Genomic DNA, 25,066 nt, shown 5'->3' with positions numbered 1-25,066 from the left:
GCTGACCCTGCTCATCTGAGCTCCACTCTAGATGAGAACACATTCAGCCAGTGGCCAGGGCTGCCTTACTCTCCAATCCTGCTCAAATATCAGCACATGGGCAGGAGCATCAGGGTCCCTTGTGGTCACCTGGAAATGCAGGACTCCAGGCATGGGGTAAGACCCAACAGAATGCTTGCCGGCCATCCCAGGCAGGGGGGGCATCCCAAGCAGGGGGGCCGTCCCCAGCGGCACACAGTACAGAAGAGCCTACACACATCAGGCCGCCAGGCCCATCAGACCCGCCCGGACCTGCCACTCAGAACATTGGCCACACATTGCCATGTGGACAGCAATGGTGCCCATAGCAAGGAAAGCTAGGGAGTTGCCAGGGTTGTGCACTGCCATGGGGTAAGCTGTGCTGCCCCCTAAGGGCCGGACAGCAGAGCTCTGCTCACATTTCCCCCCAAGGACCTGCTCTGCCCCCCACTGTCCCCCACCCTGGGTCCTCTTTGGAGGATGGCTCACCTTCATGCCAGCCACGTCGATGCGGGTCCGTACCTGGAACTGGGCACCTACTTGAAGGACGCGGGGTACACAATACAGCAGCATGTTGTTGAACTGGGGAGACACAGGCGGTATGGGTAGCCGCTCAGGTTCTCTCGGGTGATCTGACCATAACCTTTCCCCTTCCCCTGGCCACACTCTAAGGCTGGCGCACAGGTCTGCACAGGTGATCTAGGAAGGAGCGAGAATGTAGCTGTCTCGCCCCCAACTGCACCAACGGACTCTGAAGGGTCCCTCCACTCTGAGCACTAGGGGACCAGAGCAGCCGGGGTTATTGACCTCAAGGTAGCCATACAGCTGGATGTCCAGAGACCCTGGTTTTTCCAGGGTCAGTCCGGCAGATCTTCCTGGTGACTGCCCTAATTCCCTCAGGCTGTGCTGTCTTTAGAAGTCAGCCAGGAGGGCTGGAGAGATGGCTCAATGGTTAAGAGCATTGCCTGCTCTTCCAAAGGTCCTGAGTTCAATTCCCAGCAACCACATGGTGGCTCACAACCATCTGTAATGAGGTCTGGTGCCCTCTTCTGGCCTGCAGACATACAGACAGAATAATGTATACATAATAAATAAATATTAAAAAAAAAAAGTCAGCCAGGACTCGGATTCTGGTTTTCTGCTTCCCAGCGCACACCTGACAGCGGAACCTGGCAGCCCCTACCAAAAACAGGTAACGCTCCATCGGGTCGCTGCGTCGGAAGGAGATCTTCAGGACGGGGCCCTCTCGGAGCAGGGTGTTGGAGGGGTCCACCATGTCGTCCTCCAGGCCCAGGCGCTGATATACCTCCCACAGGCCCTGCAGCCGCTCCTGGAGATGGGGCACACCTTCAGCCTACTGGGCAGGGTCCCAGCTTCTTGATAATGTGCCTGGTGGGGATGGGAGGAGGGAGCCGGAGGCAAGGAGGCAGCGTGGGACAGGTACCCTGGGCGAGATCGATGCATCTGGGAATGCCCCACACCCACGCCAGGATGTGCTGCTCACCATCTCTGCAATGGCTGCATTGGAGTGCTGTGCGGCTGAGAAGATCATGTCCAGCGCTCCTAGCAAGGGAGCAAGGATGCAGTTACTCCTGGAGACCTGCAGGCTGGGGCGCCGCAATATGGCCTGGGGGACCTGCCATAACCACCACCAGGCACAGCACAGCCCTGCCCATGCAGGCCAGCACAGTGAGGGTCTAGAAGGCAGGAACCACCTAGGAGAGGGGCACCGAGATCCCCGGGAAGCTGTGTGGTTAGATGTATGACTTCAGCAATCATCTCCACTCCCTGAGCAAAGCCAGACCTAGAAGGTACACCTTACAGATGTAGATTCAAATCCCAGCCCTGCTCCATTCTGGCCTGTGTGACCCTGGCAAGTTATTTAACCTCTAGGGGCCTTACTGGGCTGTCTGTCAACTGTGGCTGTGGTGTCGATAACATGTATGACGTGCCAGTGATTGATGCAATGACAGAGGTCATGAGAATAATTGTAGTAGGTCCTTGGTATACACATGGCAGCCTGCCTTCCACCCCAGCTCCCTGGGACCCATGGTGTCCTCACTCTGGGCGTCTGCACGGTCTGGCGCCTCAGCTGGCAGCTTCTGCACATACTCCTTGAGCAGCAGTTCGTACCGCGGTATCCTCTGCACCGGCTCGAGCATGTGGTGTTGCAGGGTCAGGCTGCCCGAGGCCTCGCTGAGCTTGGGGAGAGGGGGCAAAAGGGTGAGGGGACGGAGAGCAGGGTCCCAGGTCTGAGTGGGGTGCCCGGCCTGGGGAAATGAGGCAGGCCCACCAGGTGGCCGTGCAGGCTCCACCCCTGCGCCCCTCACCTGGATGCGAGTAACCACCTCCTGGAAGGGCTGAGACTTCTCCATCCAGGTGGCCAGCAGCTCCGCCGCGCGCTCGAAGTTCTTCACATACTCGCTGTACATCTTCAGGAACGGGGCCAGTTTCTGGATCACATCTCCGATGCGGGGTGTGGCTGTCCTGAGTGGGGGAGGGAAGGCTCTCAGTCTGGCCCCAGCCTTTCCAGGACGCTTGGGGCAGGTGCAGGGGAGAGCGACACCCTGAGGCTCCCATTCCTCCTTAGACTCTGAGCTCCTGGGCTCACGACATCCATGGCCTCTTAAGTCCCGGGACCTAGAATTGCCCCCTTCCTCCTCAGCTGTGCAAGGAGTAGAGGCCTTTAGGAGACAGTCATGGCCCGCGTTACACTCACTGCTTCACAGGCTCCCTAGCCTGGGTCTGTGGCCCCTGATCAAGCTGGGGCGCTGAGACCTGGGACCTCACCAGTCATCCACACGCCGCTGCAGCTCTGGGAGGAAGAACTGAGCGTGAAAGCAGTAGATGGAAGAGATGTTGGAGAAGATGAGCCGTACCACGTCCTCAGGGAAGGCCTTGCCACGGCCCGCCTCCCTCAGCAGCTCCTGGAAGAACACCTGTGCAGGGGACCGGCACCAGCTCATACCCTGTCTAAGGAGGAACCACCATCCACACCCCCCAGCCCAGGAGGACACCCAGCTCCAGCAGAGCCAGATTTGCATCCTAGCCACAGCCCTAGGAGAGATGGCCAGGGGAGAATGGATTCCAGCTACTTTACAGACAGGCAGGCAAGCCAGGAATTTCTAGGACGTGGCCAAGGGAACAAGGGAAACAGCTCCATCTGTGCCATCTGGGGGCCTTGGGCTTCCCTTGGCTGAAGCACCATAAGAAAGGAGGGGTGTCTGGTGAGGGCAACCTGGGGAAACCAGACAGGGCTGCCATGTATAAGGCCGGTTAGGAACAAAGGCAGTGCCTGTGGTGCTAAGGGTCTCAGTTCTGATGCTGGCCCAACCCCACCCGAGGGTCAGTGGGTTGAGTCAAAGCCAAGCCCTGGGCTGCTGTCAGCATTCCTGATATGGTGCTGGGGAGTCTCCACTGGCCTGGTCAAGCAGGTGCAGGCGTGCAACGTAGGCCTGCTCTGTCTCCAGAAGCTCCTGCACAACCCTCTTCTCCTCAGGTTCCTAAGAGGGGAGCGGGGAAGAAGGATCGTCACTTGGCTCGCCACTCCTCAGAGGACACTGTGGCTGTGCCCATTGAGCAGCCCCTCTGGTATCCCTGCCCTCCCACAGTGCACCAGGTCTGGCCCTGGACTAGCCTTCTTAGGATACAGCCTAGAGGGGTGCCTAGTTCGTGGGCTGAGGCTTTAAGGTTAGGCAGCTTCCATCTGGGTTTTCATGGGAGCCAGGGACAAAGGAGCCACAGTGGAGGAGACCTGGCTGCCTGCTGGGGAGTTCTCCAAACATGGAGCAGAAGGGGCCTGGCTTCCCAGCTGAGCCAGTCTTTGGCTCTTCAGGGGTAGGGGGCTACAAGGTTACATTAGGTCATAAGGGAGGGCCACGAACCAATGTGGCTTGTGACCTTATAGGAAGAGGGGGACTTGGTCTTATTGGAACACACTTGCCATCCCAGCACTGGGGATGTAGAAGAAGGTAACTTTAATGTCAACCTGGGCTACATTCTAAGGTCCTGTCTGGAAGAGGAGGGAGAGGAGGCAGGAAGAGCAAGAGGGATGGAAGGCTGAGGGGCCCTCCTACCCATCCCCCACCAGAGCCAGCAGCCCTGAGATCCACTCCTCACCTGTGCCTCTGGCCCTGGCCCGGCCCCAGGCTGGCAGGATTTCCTCCAAGCCCCGCTTATTAGCTTATTTTTGAGGGAGTTCAGATATGTCCTGCTGACTGGTCGGAGCTCAGACTTCAAGGCCTCCTCAGCAGGAGGTGCCTCCCAAGGCCCTGGGGACAGGGGCAGCTGGTGTTCGGGGCTATGGGGCTGGCCATCAAGACTATGGGATCCAGGTGCTGTTCCCACCGTCCTGCTAAGAACAAACCACGCTTGAGGGTCCCCTCCAGGTGACTGGTGTAAGTCACTGGTATTCACGGCCCCCAAGTGCTTGGCACAGCGTGGGAACTTGCCAAGACTTCCGCATCTCTCCTCAGCCCTCCTGCCCCCCCTCTTTTGAGCCAGGATCTCCTGCATCACAGGCTGGCCTTGGCCTTCTTTATAGTGGAAGGTTGTTGGGGACCACGGACCACCAGACCCTGAATTTCCTGTAAACAACTTGTTTTCCTCTGGTCTGAGCAGCCTGCAGCTGCTCTGAGCACGAGACCCTGATAGTAGGCTGGTGGGTCTGCAGCTGAAAGACCCCGAGAGCTGGGGTGTGGCCAGAGCCCTATGTAAGCTGTCCCTGAGCACAATAAAGTGGGCATTCTCGTATCAGGGATGACCCGTGTCTCTGTCTGTGTGCGTGTTTTTTTAAGTCTGCAGATTAGTTCCCGGCTCGTGTACCATCCCATAGTGCAGGTGCTACAGAAGGTGACTTTGGACTCCTGTTCCTCTTGCCTTGACTTCCCTAGAGCCGGGATAGGCATGGGACACCGTGCCTGGTGTGGGGGACAGAACCCAGGGTTCTGTGCATGCTAGGCAAGCACTCTAGCAACTGAGCCATGTCTCTGGCACCACCAACACCCTTCTGGGAGGGAACTGCATTGGTTCTCAAATGAGTCATCGTGGACTGTTTTATTCTTTGGGGAACTGTATACTTCCCTGTTTCAAATGCAACCACGTCTAGAGAAACTCTCCTTTGGCACACAGCTTTTCAGGGCACCTTCAGGGTCACCCTCACCTTTGGACTTCACGCCGGTTTTAATGTCTATACTCCTGATCAAGGGGAGGTGGGAGCCATAGAGTAATACAGAAGGACCCAGATGCTAACTTGGGGCTTTTCAGGGGAACCCATGCCCTTCACACCACTACCAGGGGACAAAGGCAGCCTGGGGAGCAGGGCCCCTGCCCCATGGGTCTGACCCTCAGTTTTATTCCACTGCATATACCAGTTCTACAGACCAAAGAAGCCTGCCCTGGCAGTGCTCCCTGCTAGGCGTGTGTAGGGGAGCACACCGGGTAGGCATCCCCATGAAAAAGCCTAGGAAATAGAGGCCAGACAGGTTGGAAAAAACCTCCAAAACCCAAAGAGAAAGAGTATCATTGCATCCATGCTGCAGCTGTGGAAACCGAGGGAGAAGGATGAGAACTCAGAAGGGGTTCAAATTGTGCAGGCTGGGGTCCAAACCTCCACAGGAATGTGCCTTTTCTCTTGAGAACTGAGGTGATTGTCTGGGTCACAGGGCCCAAGGGAGGTAGTAGCAGGAATATTGGGGCCCATTCCAGGCACTGAAAACTGAGTTCCTTGGCTTCATGGCCTGCAGTCAGGGAGGCATGGGTAAGGGGAGCTGAGCGGGTTGGGAGTGTGCTGAGTCTCAGATTTTCTCTTCAGCATTTGGTTTCAGCTTCTGTATTTTCCAAGCACTCAGGCCTGTGGCTGTTTCCTTCCCAGGCTTTAGTTTCAGATCAGCTTGGTGCCAAGGGCCCTGCACGGCACCCCTCGCTCTGTAGGCTGACTCCCTCATCTCTGAACACGCTTCTTGTGACCTGCTCTCGTCTAGGGTGACTCCACCTGCGAGGTGCAGCCTCGGTGCCCCAGGGGCTGGCACGCCCACGAGCCTACCCACCCTCCGGCACTGAGTGTGGTGGTCCCACGGCTGGGGTGGTGGGGAGCTGTCCCGGTGCTGAATAGGATGAGCTTGGCCAAGCCCCTGGAGAGGCAGGGTCAGCTGCCAAAGCTTCAGAAGGGAAAGTACTGCTGGCATGACATGGGACTCTGTGGCCTGCACACAGCATGGAGGCCTGCCCAGTCCAAGCTCGTGGTCTTGCATTGTGGGAGGAGGGAACTTTTTATCATAAGCAGAAGTCTGTCCCTGCCCCTAGGCACTGCACTGTGTTCTCGTGGCTCCCTAGGGCTGGGAGCACTGGTGGCTGAGAGTTATTGTCAGAGTCCCCCTCTAGGAGCTGCCCTCCAGAGAAGAAACCTGCCTCACCCAGCATCTAGCAAATGGAGGCCTGGGTGCCTCAGCTAGAACCCCTGTGGTGCATCCAGGCTCTGGAACTCCCTAGCACAAACAGGGTCCAGCCTCTCCCTCCCATCTTTCAGGCTCTGCTTCTCAAAGAGTCTCCCCTAAGCCTCCTGAGGCCAACCTATATCTGGGTGTGCTTCCACGGAGTGGTACCTAAGACACTCCCAAGTCCCAGGTCTGCAGAGCAGTTCCACATGTCACACTCACATCCCTCCAAGACCACCTAGGACACACTCCCTCACCGGGCTTTGTCCTTCCCCTTCAGAAGCAAGCCTCAGCACAGGTCCCAAAGCTCAGAAATGTAAAGAACCTGGTCCCACCCCCCACCCCTGCCTCCTCTTCTTTAAAGATGGGAACAGAACCCTGGGGCCATTAGAGTGAGCCCGTATGAAAGGGCCTGTGAGATGGTGGCAGTGTGAGCCTGGCTCTGCTTGGCCCTGTCCAGTCTCATGTCATCTGTGCCCTGCCCTTTGGCTCCCATCTCAATGACAGCCACTTAACTGTGTCCTGGTTTGAGTGGGAAGTGTGTGTGTGTGTGTGTGTGTGTGTGTGTTGGGGATCCCCCAATGCATGCTATTTGTTCATCCTGTCCAGCTCAGGGCCCCAAGAGCAGTCTATAGTACTGCCAGTCACCTGTCCTGAAGGCACCTGGGAGAGAACCCAGGGCAGGACCCGAAGAACCAGGCAAATAGAAGGGCTTGACCCCTCCCCAAACACCGGTACCTGCTGTTCTCAAACACAGCCACCAGGTTGCACACTGAAGCCTGCTTCTCCTCGCTGCCGCCGGCATGCTCCATCCTGCAAGGCTGCAGGGTGGTCCTCAGTTACCCCAGAAGCTGGGAGGGAGGCAACTGACCAGCACACTCCACATTCCCTGTCCTGGGGGCGAGGCAGGGCTAGGACAGCCTGAAATCTGTGCCCATCTCTTCAGACTGCCCTGCAGGGTAGGTCCTATTTTCAGAGTGAGAAAAGAGGAAGTGGTCCCAGATGCAGCTCTCCCTGCTGTGGGAGGAGCCTGCAGAGTTTTGCCCACTTTCCTGAACTCTGACCTTTACCCCCTGGAGATGTCTACCCTGCCCCTGCCCTGCTAGAGAAAGCACAAGCAGAAGCAACAGGGGTCACAGGAAGTTTCTGGAGCTGGAGCTGGACAGAGCAGCTTGGCCTGACCAATAATCTTCTGCATGGGGTTCAGGGATTTTTTTTTAAGATTTTTATTTTTATTTATTATGTATACAGTGTTCTGTCTGCATATATGCCTACTCGCCAGAGAGGGCACCAGATCCCATTACAGATGGTTGTGAGGCACCATGCGGTTGCTGGGAATTGAACTCAGGACCTCAGGAAGAGCAGTCAGTGCTCTTAACCTCTGAGCCATCACTGCAGCCCTCAGGGATTTTTTTTTTTTAACTTGGTACCATTCTCGGCATCTTCTTGCATCTAATCCCGTTCATTGCTGTAAGGTGCAGAGAACAATGCCTGTCTGTGCTCTATGCGCTACCATACAGTTCGTGAGCTTCAGGCAAGGGGCTGGAGGTTGAAACACACAAAGACACACAGACAGAGAGACAGGGACACGGACCTCTAGTCGCTGGTAAGAAGCCCCTTATTCAATTGCACCATGGAAGCTTATATACCCAACAGTCAGGTGGGCCCACAGGTGAAAACCTTATCCTCTGATCCTCAAGGCCAAGGCAACACGTGCTCCTGAAGCAGAGCTGGTAAACAACTTTGGCACAGCTTTCAGTAACTCAAATCAGAAGGAAAGTAAAGATCTCTAGCAGGGAAGAGCAGCTGGAGGCCAGGACTCCAAATGGTCCCAACAGTAAGGAAACAGCTAAATGCTGAAAATGGATCACAGGGCCGGGCGGTGGTGGCGCACGCCTTTAATCCCAGCACTCGGGAGGCAGAGGCAGGCGGATCTCTGTGAGTTCGAGACCAGCCTGGTCTACAGAGCTAGTTCCAGGACAGGCTCCAAAACCACAGAGAAACCCTGTCTCAAAAAACCAAAAAAAAAAAAAAAAAAATGGATCACAGGGCTCAGTTGTAGCTCCGTTGGTAGAGTGCTTGCCTGGCATGCAGGGAGCCCTGGGATCTGGCCTCAGCATAGCAGACCCGGTGTGGGGATGCAGGTCTGTGTGGTACCCACTTAGGTGGTAGACACAGGAAGAGAGAGATTCAAGGTTATCCTTGACTGCCTAAGGAGTTAAGGCCAGCCTGGGCTACATGAGACCCTGTCTCAAAAACAGGGGAGGAGGGTTGGCATGGGCTTTAAGATGGCATAGTGGGTAAGCCCGGCAGCTTGAGTCTGATCCCGGAGTCCTCCATGGTGGAAGACAATAGCAGGCTCTTTCTTTCATTTTATTTATTTTTACTTTTACACATATGAGTGTTTTGCCTGTATGAGAGTGTATGTGAGCCACATGAGTGATAGGTGCCCATAGAGATCGGAAAAAGTTGTTGGATTCCCTGGAAATAGAGTTACAGATGGCTTTGAGCCACCCTGTGGGTGCTGGGAACTGAACCTGGGTCCTCTGGAAGAGGAGCAAGTGCTCTTAAACCCTGAGCCACCTCTCCAGCCAGAGAAAGACTCTTCCAGGTTGCCTCTGAGATCCAAGCCCCTACTGTGTCTCTTGTACCTCTCCCTTAAAAAAATAACACACACACTGGGCGGCGGTGGTGCACACCATTAATCCCAGCACTCAGGAGGCAGAGGCAGGTGGGTCTCTAAGTTCGAGGCCAGCCTGGTCTACAGAGCAAGTTCCAGGACAGTTGCAGCTATGCAGAGAAACTCCATCTCAAAAACAAAGGAAAACACAGACTGAGAGGGGCTGCAGGGAGGGGCCCTGTGCTCCACAAAAGCCTCTCTGGGTGCGTTTATCCTAAGGCAGTTAATGTCACCCTGGTGCCTCAGGGAGCAGCTTGTCAGTTAATTTTCCTCAAGCCTTAGGTAGTTCTGTTACCAGCTCCAGTTCTATAGAAAACTGAGGCCCAGGGAGGTCGCGACACCTGCCTGAAGTCACCCAGTAAGGACAGGAGAGAACTGCCATTTCCAAAGCCCAGGTGGGTGTCCTACAACTTCAGCAAAGGTCTGGGGAACCTGGAGAACGACCTTCATGCGGCCCCATCCTTGGTCCCCTGATCACAGCACCCTAGGGAAACCTGCCTGCCGACTCCTGGGCCCCTTGGTCACTCAGTGCTTCCGGAACACATGACCAGTGCCTCTGTTCTGCTCACTCAAGCTGGAAGGCCATTCACTCCTCATTCTCCCATGGCTTCTGAGCCAGGACCCTCCACTGAAGCCAGCCTTTGTCCTAGGATCCAGTGTGAATCATCGTGGAGCCCAAAACGCCTGGCACAGTGTATGCTGTTGTAGCTGTGGCCTGGGGCCTCCGGCCCTGCAGTCATGCGCCCTAAGCCTTCCTCAGCTGCGTTTTCCACTGGAGGCCTGCCCATTCCTGAAACCTAAATCTCACTGAGCCCACACCCAGATCTTTTGCAAGCGCTAATTTTTGTTTGTTTGTTTTTGTTTGATTGATTGTTTATTTTTGAAGTAAGGGATTCTCTGTGTAGCCCTGGCTGTCCAGGAACTCACTCTGTAGACCAGGCTGGCCTTGAACTCAGAGATCCACCTGCCCCTGCCTCCAGAGTGCTGGGACTAAAGTGTGTGCTACCACTCTCCTGCAAGGCAAGTGCTCCTAACCACTGGGCCATCTCCCCAACCCTCACAAGGCCAGTTTTATGCAGCACTGAGGACTCAGAGCTGGCCAAATACTCTGCCAACTGGGTGTCAGTCACCCTCAGCCCCACTCCTACTTTCTGTCTCAAAAAACTTAGAAGAGACACAGAAATAGACAGAATGAACAATTCATTCCCACCAGCCCTCAGCCCACACCCAACTAATGAAGCATGATTAATAAACACTCAGAGAAAGAAATTGGGGTTCAACCTAAAGACTAGAAAAGCAAAGCAGCCAGCCACTGGCTCTTACCTTGATCTCAGTCCGAAAATGGCCATCCTGACTCCAGGAACCTCAGAATGAGACTGTCGGAGAGTGGCTCCCAACGTCGGGCTATTTTGCCCCCGACTCAAGCAGGTAGCCCGCTAGCTAACACAGCACCCTCCCGGGTGCTGGTTTTTAGTTCGTGACTCGGGCCCCAGTGCCGAGTCCAAGACACACTCGGCCACACAGGCCCATTCTGCCCCGCCTGCTCGCCAGAGCAATTAACCCCTCCCTGCCTGACTTGGCTAAGTTTGGAGCTGAACCCCACTGCCTGAATTAGCAGAAACTCAAGTACCTGCGGTTTTGCAACAAAAGCCGCCACAGCGGCAGATTTGGTCTGATACAAAGTGACTTGGGCGGGCGATGGTGGTGCACGCCTTTGATACCAACACTTGGGAGGCAAAGGCAGGCAGATCTCTGTGAGTTCGAGGCCGGCCAGGCGGTGGTGGTGCACACCTTTAATCCCAGCACTCGGGAGACAGAGACAGGCGGATCTCTGTGAGTTCGAGGCCAGCCTGGTCTACAAGAGCTAGTTCTAGGACAGGCTCCAAAAACACAGAGACCACCACTGGTAGGAACCAATCATTGCAGGTAAAAAAATTTTCTTTTATAAATAAAATGTCTGAACACATTAGTATTCAAGAATTTAACAGTTTTTTTAATTGTACCATGTGGGAGATTTTACAAGAGGTGTCTATCACCCCACATCTATGGATCCTTCTGGGATTCGTAGTTTTCATTGGCACTAAATGGTTTGATAATAGAAATATGATAAAGTCTTTACGAGACGAATCCAGGATTCTTAAGGCAGAGATTGAACGCTTAAAAACAATTGAGAATGACAACAATCTTGTCAAGAATCAGTTTGAAGTTCTCCAGGCTGATGTTAAGGAGAAATGCATTACTATGGAAGAGGGAACAGCTGATCTGGATCGTAAGCTTCAGTCCCTTTCTGTAGGAACTGAAACATTAGTGGCTGATATTAAGGAGAAATTCATTACTATGGAAGAGGAAACAGCTGATTTGGATCGTAAGCTTCAGTCCCTTTCTGTAGGAAATGAAACATTAACTGAGAGAATCAAAACTGCTGAATGTGACAACCGGATTTTGTCTAAAGCTTATGACAGATTGACGGAAAGATTGTCAATACAAGAAGGCACGGTTTATGCCATAAAAATTATGTCCAAAGATGAGATGTTATCTCTAACGGACAAACTTCATACTTTAGAATCCTCAATGAAGGCTTTGGAACATAATTCTGGACAGGAGATTCAGACATTGCAGAAGGCAATGGTGAATAGAATTGAAAAGATTGAGGAATTTCTAAATTCTGATGAGGAAGAGCAAAGGGTAGAAAGGCAAATTTTAACTACATCTGTGGGTAAGTCTCTCCGGGACAATTTCCACAAAGCTCTACCTACAGCTCTACCTGCCTTTCCAGTAATAACAACAGAGAAGGTGATTGGTTCCAAAAACCCTAGGGTCATCAAGGAGGATACATGGGAGCCTGTGCGTATGAATGATCTCAAGGAAATAAAACAGGCTGTCATGACTTTTGGGATGCAAGCCTCTTTTGTTAAAGAGATGCTAAGATCTTGGGCCACGACAAGCAGAGCAACCCCCTCAGACTGGCTCCAGCTGAGCTCTGCAGTACTCGAGAGTGGACCGCAATTGAAATGGAAATGCTTATTCAGGCAAGAGGCTAGACTCTTAGAACAGCAGGAAAAAGCAAAGGGAATTGACATTTCCCTAGATCAAATTCTAGGTGAAGGGCTCTTTTCCGATCCTCAGGAACAAGCTAATTTGGATGAAAACACACTCTCCATGTGTACTACAGCAGCCTTAAGGGCTTGGGACAGGGTACAAGACCCAGGACAGAGAATGGAATCATTTGTCAGAGTTAAACAGGGTCAGAGAGAACCCTTTAGTGATTTTTTACAAAGATTAACTAAGGCTGTACAAATAGGGATATCTGACCCAGAAGCAAGACGTATAATGATTGAGTCTTTGGCTTATGAAAATGCAGATGTGGAATGCAAAAGGATTTTGGGCCCTTTAAAGCTCAGATCAGCGCCCTTGGAAGAATGGGTCTTGCATACACTCAATGTTGATACATTTGATTATGGCACTGAAGCATGGGTAGAAGAAGCAATTTCCAATGGTAAAAGGAGACACCAGAATACCAAATGTTTTAATTGTGGCAAAATGGGTCATATGAAAAGGAATTGTAGACAACAGATTTTCAGAAATAATAATAATAATGCATCTTTCAGAAATAATAATAATAATAATAATGCATCTTCTAGAAATAACAGAAATAGGAGGACTCAGCCTTCAGGTTTATGTAGAAGATGTGGAAAGGGCAGACATTGGACGAATGAATGCAGGTCTACAAGAGATAGACAAGGCAACCTGATACAGCCGGGAAACGTGAGAAGGGGGGCCTCACAGGCCCCCATGGCAAACATGGTTCAGTCATTTCCAGTTTCTGCAGAGAATGTGCCTCGTCAGGACAATTAGGAAGCCCCATGCCTACTGTTACAAGCAATAATGATCAGAAAGATAAGTTACGTGTGTTTTGGCAAACTTCTATAAATGATCAAAGACCTAAGCTGAGAGTGTGTGTAAATGGCATTTTTATTACTGGCCTGCTGGACACAGATGCTGATGTAAGTATCATTACCCCAGAATCTTGGCATCCGTATTGGCCTCTTCAGAATGTAAATGTTCAGCTCCTGGGAATTGGAACCCTATCTCGAGTAAGGCAGAGCACGAGATGGGTTGAATGTATAGGGCCAGAGGGACAAATAGGAAAATTAAGGCCATATGTAGCCAATATCGCAATGAATTTATGGGGTCGTGACCTATTACAACAATGGAATACCGAAATTAACATTCCTGCTACTTCTAGAGCCTATATTTCTGAGAATAATATTAAAAAATATTACAAACGGAGAAAACCGGCCATTCGGGCTGTACAAGAACAAGCAATTGATGTCCCTTCAGAGATACCAACAGCCTTGCCTCTAAAATGGTTGACTGAGAAACCAATATGGACAAAGCAATGGCCTTTAGCTGAGGAAAAGTTACAGGCTTTAGAGCAGCTGGTACAAGAACAATTAGATGCTGGACATATAGAAGAATCTACCAGCCCTTGGAATTCTCCTGTATTTGTGGTTAAGAAAAAATCAGGTAAATGGAGAATGGTGACAGATCTCAGGGCCATCAACAAGATTATTCAACCTATGGGCCCTCTGCAATCTGGAATTCCTTTGCCCTCTTTATTACCAAAAGGATGGCCTCTCATAGTTATTGATTTAAAGGATTGTTTTTTTCACTATACCTTTGCAAAAAGAAGATAGAGAAAAATTTGCCTTCACAGTGCCTACTTATAACAATTCTCAACCTTCGAGGAGGTACCACTGGACTGTCCTCCCCCAGGGTATGTTAAATAGCCCCTCCCTGTGCCAATATTTTGTGAACCAACCATTGCAAATAATACGCAAGAAATTTCCCAAATCTATAGTATACCATTACATGGACGACATTTTTGTTATCCGATTCAAACATGGATACCTTGAACAGACTGTTTGAAGAAATAAAGATACTTTTACCTAAATGGGGATTGCAAATCGCTCCTGAAAAGATTCAGAAGGGAGATTCTGTTAATTATTTAGGTTATAAAATAGGTTTGCAAAAAATTAAGACACAAAAAGCACAAATTAGGAGAGATCGCCTATGGACTCTTAATGACTTTCAAAGACTGTTAGGAGACATTTCCAGTCTACGACCAGCTATTGGAATAACACCTGATCTAATAATTCATTTGAACAAAACCTTGGATGGTGATAAAGATTTAAACAGTCCCAGAGAATTAACAGCTGAAGCAGAAAAGGAACTGACAATGACTGAGGAAAAATTACAACAGGCACATGTGGACAGGGTGAATCCAGAGCTCGATTGTATTCTCGTCATACTACCATCAAAAATTTCTCCTACAGGAATTTTAATGCAGAGAGATGATATTATTTTAGAATGGATCTTTTTACCACATAAACCAAGTAAGAAACTGAAAACTTATGTGGAAAAAGTCTCTGAGTTAATTATAAAAGGCAAGCTGAGACTTCGTCGACTAGCAGGCATAGACCCAGCAGAAATTATAGTGCCTTTCACTGCTGATGAACTAAAGAAATTATGGGAAGATAATGAACCATGGCAAAGAGCTTGTGCTAATTTTTTGGGAGACATTAATAACAACTATCCAAAAAGCAAGAGGCTTAACTTCATAAAGAGAACTTCTTGGATTCTTCCTCGAATTGTCCATGATGCTCCAATAACTGGAGCCCGTACATTCTATACTGATGCCAATAAATCAGGGACGACAGGTTACATATCAGAAGACTTGGGTAAGGTGGAACAAAGTCCTTATAATTCTGTCCAGAAGACGGAATTATATGCCATTCTTATGGTGCTAAGGGATTTTAAAGAACCTATTAATATAGTCACTGATTCACAATACGCAGAAAGAGTTATTTTACATATTGAAATTGCTGAATTTATACCTGATGATACAGAACTAACCTCATTGTTTCTCCAGGTTCAAGATTTGATCAGGAACAGGCTTTGCCCTATGTTCATAACACACAACTGATCCCATATGGGTCTGCCAGGTCCTCTAGCACAAGGTAATGCAGAAATAGATCAATTATTGATTGGTAGTGTGCTACAAGCCTCTGAATTTCATAAAAAACATCATGTTAATAGCAAAGGTTTGAAGAAAGAGTTTTCAATTACATGGCAACAAGCTAAGGAGATTGTAAAGAAATGCCCTACTTGCTCTTTCTATAACCAAACGCCACTGCCTGCAGGGGCTAATCCAAAGGGCACCCAAAGGAATGAAATCTGGCAGATGGATGTGTTCCACTTTGCAGAATTTGGCAAATTAAAATATGTTCATCACACCATTGACACTTATTCAGGCTTTCAGTGGGCAACTGCTTTAAGTTCAGAAAAAGATGATTCAGTAATCACTCATTTACTAGAAGTCATGGCTATCATGGGTATACCTACACAAGTAAAGACGGATAATGGTCCTGCTTATGTTTCTAGGAAAATGAAACAGTTTTTTGATTATTACAATATCAAGCATGTTACAGGTATACCATACAATCCTACAGGTCAAGCAGTCATAGAAAGATCAAATCTAACTATAAAGGATATGTGGAACAAACAGAAAGGGGTGGAAAACACCCCCAGAAATAGGTTTCATAATGCTTTGTTAACCTTGAATTTTCTCAACGCTAATGAGAAGGGAACAACGGCTGCAGAAAGACATTGGATAATGGAAAAGTCTACTGAACTAAATCAACCAGTTTATTTCAAGGATGTGCTGACCTCACAATGGAAGCCAGGAGATGTGCTACGTTGGGGAAGGGGTTTTGCTCTTATCTCCACAGGGGAGGAAAAATTGTGGATACCGTCAAAATTAATAGAGGTTCAGTTTGAAGAAGAGAAGCCACTTGGAAAAGATAAATAACAATTCTTTCATAAGGATGGTGAGCACACTGATGGTAAGAAATACAGATAGGTTGGAGGCAGGGTTCTTTTCTTATCTCCACAGGAAAATACTCATCTTCAAAGAAATTAAGGGACCCTGAATATTTAATTACGGATGGATGGACACATTTTGTAAGTATTAATATATATATATATATATATATATGTCTTATTAAACATTTCTTTATAAATATGTAGAGCTGGTTTTGAAGTTGGACTCTGACTCAGTCCCTCTCCAATTCCAAGCCTGTTAGTAAGAGAAAAACCCAGAGTTTCTGGAGTTTATGTCTCATGTCAAGAGCCATGATATGGGACAGAAAGAAATATGAGTTTAGAAAACATCTTTGCTTTTCTTCATATCTATCATACTTTTCATTGAATATATCTATCATGCCTTTCATTGAAAATATATATGTATGTCTATATATGTCTATATGATTAATGTTTAAGTTTTTCACAATGAACAATGAGTTTTTCCTGAAGTGACATTTGAAGTTTCCAGGAAGAAGATGGGGCCCCACAACAACAACTCTACCTGGTTGATATGACGTCATGATACTGATAGCGTTACTACAAGACCTGTTTTGGATACCAGCTGCACAAGACGATCCCAACTTGGTTAGCTGAAATGGTGCACATCTTGTACAACATTCTGGCCAGACCTCCACAAAATACTCAGAGACTATTTGCAATTTTAAAAGACATTGATCTTGAAATTTAACCATCATTTTACTTTCACAGGATCCCCCAGAAAGAACGTTGCCCCCATGACAGCTGGAAGTAATTCTAGAGGACGATGTCCCCTCTCCCAGTAAAGTTTACCCCTGAGTTTAGGGACATCATTTAGGGGTTGGGAGGTTGGAGGAGGAATTTTATAAGCTCAGGGATCATTTTGAAAAAAAAAAAGAGGGAATGATGGGATAATAGATTTATAATTGTGAGTTACTGCTTTTAGACAAATATATTGGTATTGATTCTTGTATATTGATACAAAGTTAAATTATATTGACTATTGTATGCATGCATGTTTCTATATCTGTTTAAAACATTTTCTATGTATTGACATATATTGTATTGATAAATATATATTGTATATATATATTTACCTCTGATTAAGATACTTATAAAATGTTTGTGTATTGATATATATTTACCATATTGCAATGTATATTTGTACAGTGTTTATATTTGGAGGTCATTATCCTCATTTGTTACACAGTTGTTTATTGTCTTAATCTTTAAGTTAGATAGATATTGAGAATTACATAGATAAATAGTCATCTAAGTTTGTCATTTATAATCAGACTAATCAGGTTCTCTAGATATATAGAGATTATACTCAGTATAGATAGATAATCTTCAACCTCTTCAAAGAGCTGTAGAAAATGGCCTTTAATCTAACTCAGAGTTTCGTGATAGTGAGACACAATTGCTCCTGGCAACACCGCTCCATTCCTGAGAGAATGTTGAGCACCAAAGACACTCCACCTGGAGCCTTTCTTTTTGGCAGAACTGGCCTTTGGGCAAAGAAATGCCCATACCTCAACCACTGACAGAGATACAGAGCGTGCATCAATGGATAAAACAGGACTGTCATATCCTGCCAAGACAGGGTAAGATAGTTTTGAAAAGTTCCTTGCCTTTAATAATGGTATGTCAGTTATGTTAGGCCTTAGCCAAAGTTGGTTGACTCAACATTGCAAACGAGACTTTGGGTGATTGCCCAGGTAGTCAGTTGTCTCTGTCAATTGTTACACATTTTAAATATATCTCGTTTGTTAAGTAATATTTATTCCCTTCTCAGATCTTTGACGGAGTTGAAGATTATATAATTGTAGTTACTCTCTACATTATTTAGACTCCTTGAGATAGAATGTTTAGCAAGACTTTTGTTCTCAATATTGTTATATTTATTATTTGTTATTATTGTATATAGTTGTATTTGGTTTAGTTCTGTCTTATTTAGACAAAAAGGGGATATGTAGGGATAAGTCCCGCCCCTAAGGGGGCGTGTTCACCTCAGGCTAATGTTTGCCTATAAATTTGGTGAGCATGCTCCCAGCCGCCCCTTCTGCTTTCCTGGTCTCCGCGGGAACGGTGGTTCTGTAAGTCTATTTCGCCATTAAAGCTGTATATATATTTTAACAATCTGTCTGCATTCGTTTATGACGTTACATTTTGGCCCCCTGCTCCTGGCTCCTGGGCAGACACACGCGATGAAGCTCCGACCCAGGATGGACGTAGGCTAGAATCTTCCCGGTAAGCGCACCTAGCTGTGCTACACAGATGATAAGAAATGGGCTAGTCCAGGTGCGAGAGTTAGCCTAGAAGAGGCTAGATAGAAATGGGCCAAGCAGTGTTTAAAAGAATACAGTGTCCGTGTAATTATTTCGGGTAAAGCTAGCCTTGCGGGTGGCCGGGTGCCAGAATGTAGCCCGCCGCTCCTATTTCAACAGGAGAGCTGTCTCCTCCCGTTTTATAATCTTCTCTAGGACCGAGATTAAAGGTGTGCACTGCTCGGTTTCTATGGCAACTGGTGTGGCTACTGGGATTATAGGTGTGTGTTAACCACTGCTTGGTCTGTAAGTGGGGCTGTTTTACTCTCTGATCTTCAGACAAGCTTTATTTGTTAAAATAAAAGAATATTTTATTTATTAAAATATAAATAACTGAGCTAATAGACCAAAGAGTTCATAGTTACTATAAGCCTCTGTGCATTTCCTTGGAACTGAGAGAAGGCACTGGCCTGAACAGTCCAAGGCCTACGTGGGGACAGGGTGTGTTCTAGTCCCTTCTTCAGCCCTAATCCTGCTTTCAACATAGCCAGACACACAGCACCTGCAAAATGACAGATTAGCCAGTGAGTCAGCTGACACTGGCTCCAGTACCCTTCGAGAGGCCCTGGGGAAGGGCTGGTCACACGCAGGCAGAGGCCACTCATGCCATTCTAGAAGGCAAGTGGGTGTCCAGGTAACTAGTCCCTGGCTGTACAGAGAGGAAGAGGGGAGGGGAAACGTCTAGCCTAACCAGCCAGTCTGGAGCTCATGCTGCCTGCCCCTCCCCCAGACAGCCAGGATTTTTTGTTTCGCTGCCAGAAACTCCACAGTTCTCTCAGGCTTTCCTGTGGAAGCGCTTGCAGCTGACTGTCCCCCTCAGCAGGCACAAAGGTTTTGCTGACTTTCTGATGTCCCTTTTCCTAGGAACATGCCTGTGTTCTGGCTGCCAAGAGGCCTGAGTGTTCTTGTATTTTACTGTTAAACTGAGCAATGTCTTCTTTCCTTAGCCCTGTGAGGGCAATGAGGGAAAACACCCCTGAGCCAGGCTGCGGCTTGGTGGAGGGCCCCCTCAAGTCCCTGCAATGACACAAAGCCAGGGTGACCGCAAGTACGCAGGCAGGCTTGACGTGACACCTGTGGCTTGTCAGTGGGCCACGCAAAGAGCCTTTTATCCTTCTGGGCATCAACTATCCAGTTTCAGAGCTGGGAGTTGGCTGGGTTCTGGCGAGGCCGGTGCCAGGCCCTTAGGAAGGGCCCAAGGTCATGAGAGGTGGCTCCTAGACTGGCTGGGGACCAGGAGGGGCAGCCTGGGCCTGGGGATCAAGCAATGGGGCCAGCCTGACCACGACAGTATGAAGCTGGCAGGAGCCTGGGGAAGGAGGTGCCAGAAGCGATCCCAGGAGAGGGGCCCGTGCAATGCCTGGGAAGGTCCCTGAGTCCTACACAGAGACAGCACATAGGCCCTCCAGTCTAGCCTGGGCTTCTCCATATTTCAAGGCCCTGACTGCTTTAGCCTTCACACCGAAGAAGAAACCCGAACAGTATGGAGAGGAGTGGCCAGGCGTCCAAGCGAGGAAAGGACGGCTTGTTCCTGCCTGTCTAGCCACCCTGCCCACTGTTGCTCTCTCTCCCAGCTGCCCCCACCCCAGATTGCAGGCTATCCCTGGGCCAGTTACCAGGGCTGAATATATAGATGTCCCCAGCCAGAGCTCAGGCCGACTCCAGGGGCGAAATCACAAAGGGCTCAGCTAACCCTGAACGGAAGTCTGAGCTTGGTTATTTATTCTTCCTTGTTTTATTCAACATGAACTCAACAGGGTCTCATGAAAACTCACTACGTACCCAAGGATGACCTTGAACTTCTAATTCCCCTGCCTGTGGTTGATGTGGTTCCAGGGGAGAAACCCAGGGCTTTGTGGGTGCTGGGCCAGCACTCTACATTCTGAGTTATATCCCCAGTCCTTCTCCTTTTTGAGACAAAGCCTCACTCTGCAGCCAAGGTTGACCTGGAATTCACTATGTAACCCAAGCCGGTCTTGAACTCATAAGGATCCCCCTTCTCTTGCCTCAGTCTCTTGAGAGCTAGGATTGCAGACAGGAGCCGCCATACCACACCTGGCAAATAAAATGTTTTTGTTTTTGTTTTGAAACAGTCTCACGATGTCTCCTGGCTGCCTAGAACATTCTATGTAGACCAGGTTGGCCTTGAATCCTGCTTCCACTTTTCAAGTGCCGAGGTTAAAAGCATATGCCATTGTGCCTAACTCAATGCTCCTTTAAAAAATATATTTATTGGTTTATATCTATTGTAGATAGTACTAGGTTTCACCTTTGTACAAACTTACAGCTTTTTGACTGTGTTCTGTACCCGCCCCTTTCCTTTTCACTTTTCCCTTTCTAGGCAGCTTTGCTACACTTTTCTGTTATATAGACATGACTTTGTTTATCTGTATAAAACCTAGGATCTACACATGAGAAAATATGACGTACTTGTCTTTCTGAGTCTGACTTAATTCACTTATTATGATAATCTTTGGTTGCATCAGTTTTCCTCCAAATGGCATGATTTTATCACTTTCATAACTGAATAAAATTCCACTTCTTAGAAGATTTTTATCTTATGTGTGTGAGTGTTTTGTCTGCATGTGTGTTGCCAATGCCCTCAGAAGTCACTGGGCCCACTAGAATTGGAGTTACAGATGGTTTCAACCCACATGTGGTGCTGGGAATTGAACATGGGTCCTCTGTATGAGCAACAAATGCTGCTAACCACAGAGTCATCTCTTCGGCCCCATTGGTTTTATGAGACAGGGTTTCTCTGTAGCTTTGGGGCCTGTCCTAGAACTAGCTCTTGTAGACCAGGCTGGTCTCGAACTCACAGAGATCCACCTGCCTCTGCCTCCCGAATGCTGGGATTAAAGGCCTGTGCCACCACGGACCAGCTAAAATTTTATTATGTGTACTGTATTCTGCCTGCATGTACACTTGCAGGCCAGAAGAGGGCATCAGATCTCATTACAGATGGTTGTGAGCCACCAGAGGGCTGCTGGGAATTGAACTCAGGACCTTTGGAAGAGCAGTCAGTGATCTTAACCTCTGAGCCATCTCTCTAGCAATTTTTTTAAAAAGTAGGGTTTTGGCCGGGCGGTGGTGGCGCACGCCTTTAATCCCAGCACTCGGGAGGCAGAGGCAAGCGGATCTCTGTGAGTTCGAGACCAGCCTGGTCTACAAGAGCTAGTTCCAGGACAGGCTCCAAAGCTACAGAGAAACCCTGTCTCGAAAAAAACAACAAAAAAAAAAAAAGTAGGGTTTTGTATAACTGTCTAGCCTGGAATTTTCTATGTAGCTGAGGCTAGCCTTGAGTTCTTCATTCTTCTGCTTTTAACTTGCTAGTGCTGGGTATGCCACCAAGCCTGTCTATTTATTTAGTTATTTTTGAGGTGGTGTCATTTGAGTTAGTGTTTGTCTTAGGGTGTCTGTTGCCGTGAAGAGACACTGTGACCACAGCAACTCTTATAAAGGAAAACATTTAATTGGGGCTGGCTTACAGTTTCAGAGGTTTAGTCCTTAGTTGCATGGCAGTTTGCAGGCAGACAGGGGCTGAAAGTCCTACATCTTGATCTGCAGGCAGCAGGAAGTAACTGTGAGCCATGAGGCCTGGTTTGAGCTTCTGAGACCTCAAAGCCCACCCCATAGTGACACACTTCCTTCTCCAACAAGGCCACACCTCCTAGTACCCTTCCCTTTGAGGAGCATGTTCTTCCAAACCACAGTGTTCTATTGCTGTAAAGAGATCCAGGACCGAGGAAGCTCTTATAAAGGAAAGCACTTAACATGGACCTTGCGTACAGTTTCAGAGTCTTAGTCCAGCATCATGGTGGAGAGGGTGGTGGCGCCAGGTAGGCACACTGCTGGAGAAGTAACTGAGAACTTCACATCCCGATCCCCAGGCAGCAGGCAGAGAGAGACACTGGGGCTAGCCCAGTACACACTTCCTCCCACAAGGCCACACCTCCTAATCTTTTCCAAACAGTTCACCTACTGGGATTAAACATGCAAATATTTGAGCCAATCTCACTCCAACCCCCCTTGGTGGATCTTACTAGTGTCCAGAGCTGGACTTAAGTTTAGGATCTTCCTGCCTCACCTTCTCAGGGTTTAGATTATAGATGCACAGCCCCCGACTGGACTAGCTTTTGTCATTGCAATGTATTTATTTACCTCTTGTGTGTGCATGCGTGTGTGCGTGTGTGCATGCGTGTGTGTGTGTGCATGCGTGTGTGCGTGTGTGCATGCGTGTGTGTGTGCATGCGTGTGTGCGTGCATGCGTGTGTGCGTGCATGCGTGTGTGTGTGCGTTTACATGGTGCCACTGCTCCATCTTCTGGCCTGAACTTTTTGGGTTTTACCTTAGGAAGCTGCTAGAGAAATGGCTCAGTGGCTAAGGGCGCTGACTGCCCTTCCAGGGGATCCCAGCCTGGTTCCCAGGACCATGTGAGCCCACTCACGGCTGCCTGTCACCCCAGCCCCAGTACAGCCAATGAACTCTTCTGCCTCCTTAGGTATCTTGCACGCACTTGGTACACACACATGTTCCACTGAAATCTCCAGCTAGGCCCCCGTTCTCTCTCTCAGAGAATCTCCAACAGGCCCAGTTACACATGCTCAGACACGGTGGGCGATGACTCCTTTGAAGCCACCAGCTCCCCAGTCCCCGTCCAAAGCGTCATAACTGGACACAAACCCAGTTTGCGGAGAATGAGTAATTATCCCTTAGGTTATTTAATATCCTATAAATATCCCTAGGACTAAAATATTCCTACAGGGTATTTAAGACCCCTCCTTCAGATCGGCCTCATGATTTTCTCCTGCCTTCCCCTGCCTTGCTCTCTGGGGGCTGGAGAGTCACCTGGGAGTGCTTTGCCCAAATAAAGCTAGTCCACCTAGCCTTTTACTTTTTAATTCAACTTGATCTATTGCGCCGGTGAAGAAACTGATTATCAGAATATAGAAAACCTATCATCTCACACACAATCATAAGTAAAAATAAATCTTAATTTTTTTTATGAGAGACAGTTTTAAATTTTTTTAATTAAATTAATTTTTTTTTTTGGCATGCTGAACCGGAGGTTTCGACATGCTATTCAAGGGTGTGCCCTGGTTCCTTTAATCCTTTGGTGACCCTAATAATTAGGATCAAGAATGGGGTGTCCAGACAATGCTATAGTAAAACAGTGGTGGTTCTTAGTGTCTCATTTCAGTGGTGGCAATATTTCTAATAAACTCCTTGCTCCCCAGTAAGCTTCCTCAGCAGCACTCTTGAGCTACAGCTCTCAACCTTCCAGCCACTGCCTGGGCAGCCCTACCCACTGGCAAAGACAGATAGCTTATTCCTAAATGTAAAGAGTCACCCCCTGGAAACTTAGCCAGGCACATGGGCACACTACAATCATACTAAGGACTGGAGAGATGGCGCAACCATAAAGCTCTCTCGACACTCTTACAGAGGACCTGGGTTCAATTCTCAGCTCACAACCATTTGACCTCCTAGGATACCACCACGCACACATTGCACATAAATAAAGACACAACATCCATGCACATAAAATAAAACAGGCCTCAGAAATTAGCACACCAGACCAGGAAAGGATGGAGCACCCTCCCTGGGGCCTCAGAGATGAGGACACCTGACAGTGGATGGCAGACCTAACATTTGGCCACTCGGTGGACATGCCAGGAAAGAGACAGAGAACTCCTGGCAGCCCTGGGGGCTTCGTTCAGCTCCACAGTGCTTGATACAGTCTGTGTGAACTGCCATTCACCTGTCTGTCCGCCCGTTGTTAGCCTGTGTGAACTGCCATCCACTTGTCTGTCCGCCAATTGTTAGCCTGTGTGAACTGCCATCCACTTGTCTGTCTGCCCGTTGTTAGCCTGTGTGAACTGCCACCCACCCGTCTGTCCTCCCGTTGTTAGCCTGTGTGAACTGCCACGCACCCGTCTGTCCGCCCGTTGTTAGCCTGTGTGAACTGCCATCCACTTGTCTGTCCGCCCGTTGTTAGCCTGTGTGAACTGCCACGCACCCGTCTGTCCGCCCGTTGTTAGCCTGTGTGAACTGCCACGCACCCGTCTGTCCGCCCGTTGTTAGCCTGTGTGAACTGCCACGCACCCGTCTATTTGCTCGTCTGCCTGGACCCCGTCCTTTTCAACTCCACTCTCTCCACCAGACCTGCAACCCTTCTGCTCTGGGCATTTTCTCAGCAGTTCTCCGACTGGTTAATATTTAACCTCAGAAGTGACTTTCTCTGCCTCTGCCTCCGCTAAAGCCTCTTGGAAGTCCTTGAATTCTGAGCCTTTGTAACCCTTTGAAGTCGTAACGCAGACACACAGATAAAATTTCAATGTGGTTTGTATCTTGCATTAAAAGAGCCTGTATTGCCCACAGCCAGCTATCAATTGCAGTCAAGGAAACTGACGAAACAGAGTACACAGCCCAGGCTGGCCTTGAACTCCTGATCCTGTTGTTTCCAACTCCTGAGTACTGCTGGTTTACAAGTGTGAGCCACCACACTTGACTGTTTGCATCTAAGTTTCTTTGTCTGGTTCGTTCACTTAGGAAGGATTTCTCTGAAGATATACTTTGTATGCATTCCTATATTTGGGGTCGTGGAAGACAGACATTAATACCAGCCAATACAATACAGCTCCCTGTAAGGGAGTCACAGGCTGCAAGAGCCACGGGGCCCAATGGTGGGCAGTCAGATTCAGAAG

The 25,066-nt window shown here is 48.8% G+C and overlaps 1 protein-coding gene across 5 annotated transcripts in view; it reads right to left on the bottom strand.

The window, feature by feature from the left end:
* Positions 1 to 24,540, bottom strand: part of Fgd2 (FYVE, RhoGEF and PH domain containing 2) — a 33,819-nt gene extending 9,279 nt beyond the window's left edge. The window contains exons 1-10 of one of the 5 annotated variants that reach the window (XM_041634827.1): positions 24,465 to 24,540; positions 7,191 to 7,418; positions 4,138 to 4,372; positions 3,441 to 3,521; positions 2,809 to 2,957; positions 2,349 to 2,505; positions 2,081 to 2,219; positions 1,523 to 1,581; positions 1,175 to 1,348; positions 508 to 600 (exon numbers count right to left, since the gene is read on the bottom strand). In XM_041634827.1, coding sequence (XP_041490761.1) covers positions 508 to 600; positions 1,175 to 1,348; positions 1,523 to 1,581; positions 2,081 to 2,219; positions 2,349 to 2,505; positions 2,809 to 2,957; positions 3,441 to 3,521; positions 4,138 to 4,372; positions 7,191 to 7,264 — 1,161 coding nt within the window. In that variant the 5' untranslated portion in view covers positions 7,265 to 7,418; positions 24,465 to 24,540. The remainder of the gene's footprint in view (positions 1 to 507; positions 601 to 1,174; positions 1,349 to 1,522; positions 1,582 to 2,080; positions 2,220 to 2,348; positions 2,506 to 2,808; positions 2,958 to 3,440; positions 3,522 to 4,137; positions 4,373 to 7,190; positions 7,419 to 24,464) is intronic. The other 4 variants (XM_041634830.1, XM_041634829.1, XM_041634831.1 and 1 more) reach the window with 4 other exon arrangements.
* Positions 24,541 to 25,066: the final 526 nt, after the last annotated feature.

This window comes from Microtus oregoni, unplaced genomic scaffold, assembly GCF_018167655.1.
Source record: "Microtus oregoni isolate MIOR12 unplaced genomic scaffold, Mior012 000046F_ref0000063, whole genome shotgun sequence".
Taxonomy (NCBI): Eukaryota; Metazoa; Chordata; class Mammalia; order Rodentia; family Cricetidae; genus Microtus; species Microtus oregoni.
The sequence above is the reverse complement of the archived record's forward strand: the minus strand, read 5'-3'. Positions and strand labels throughout refer to the sequence as shown.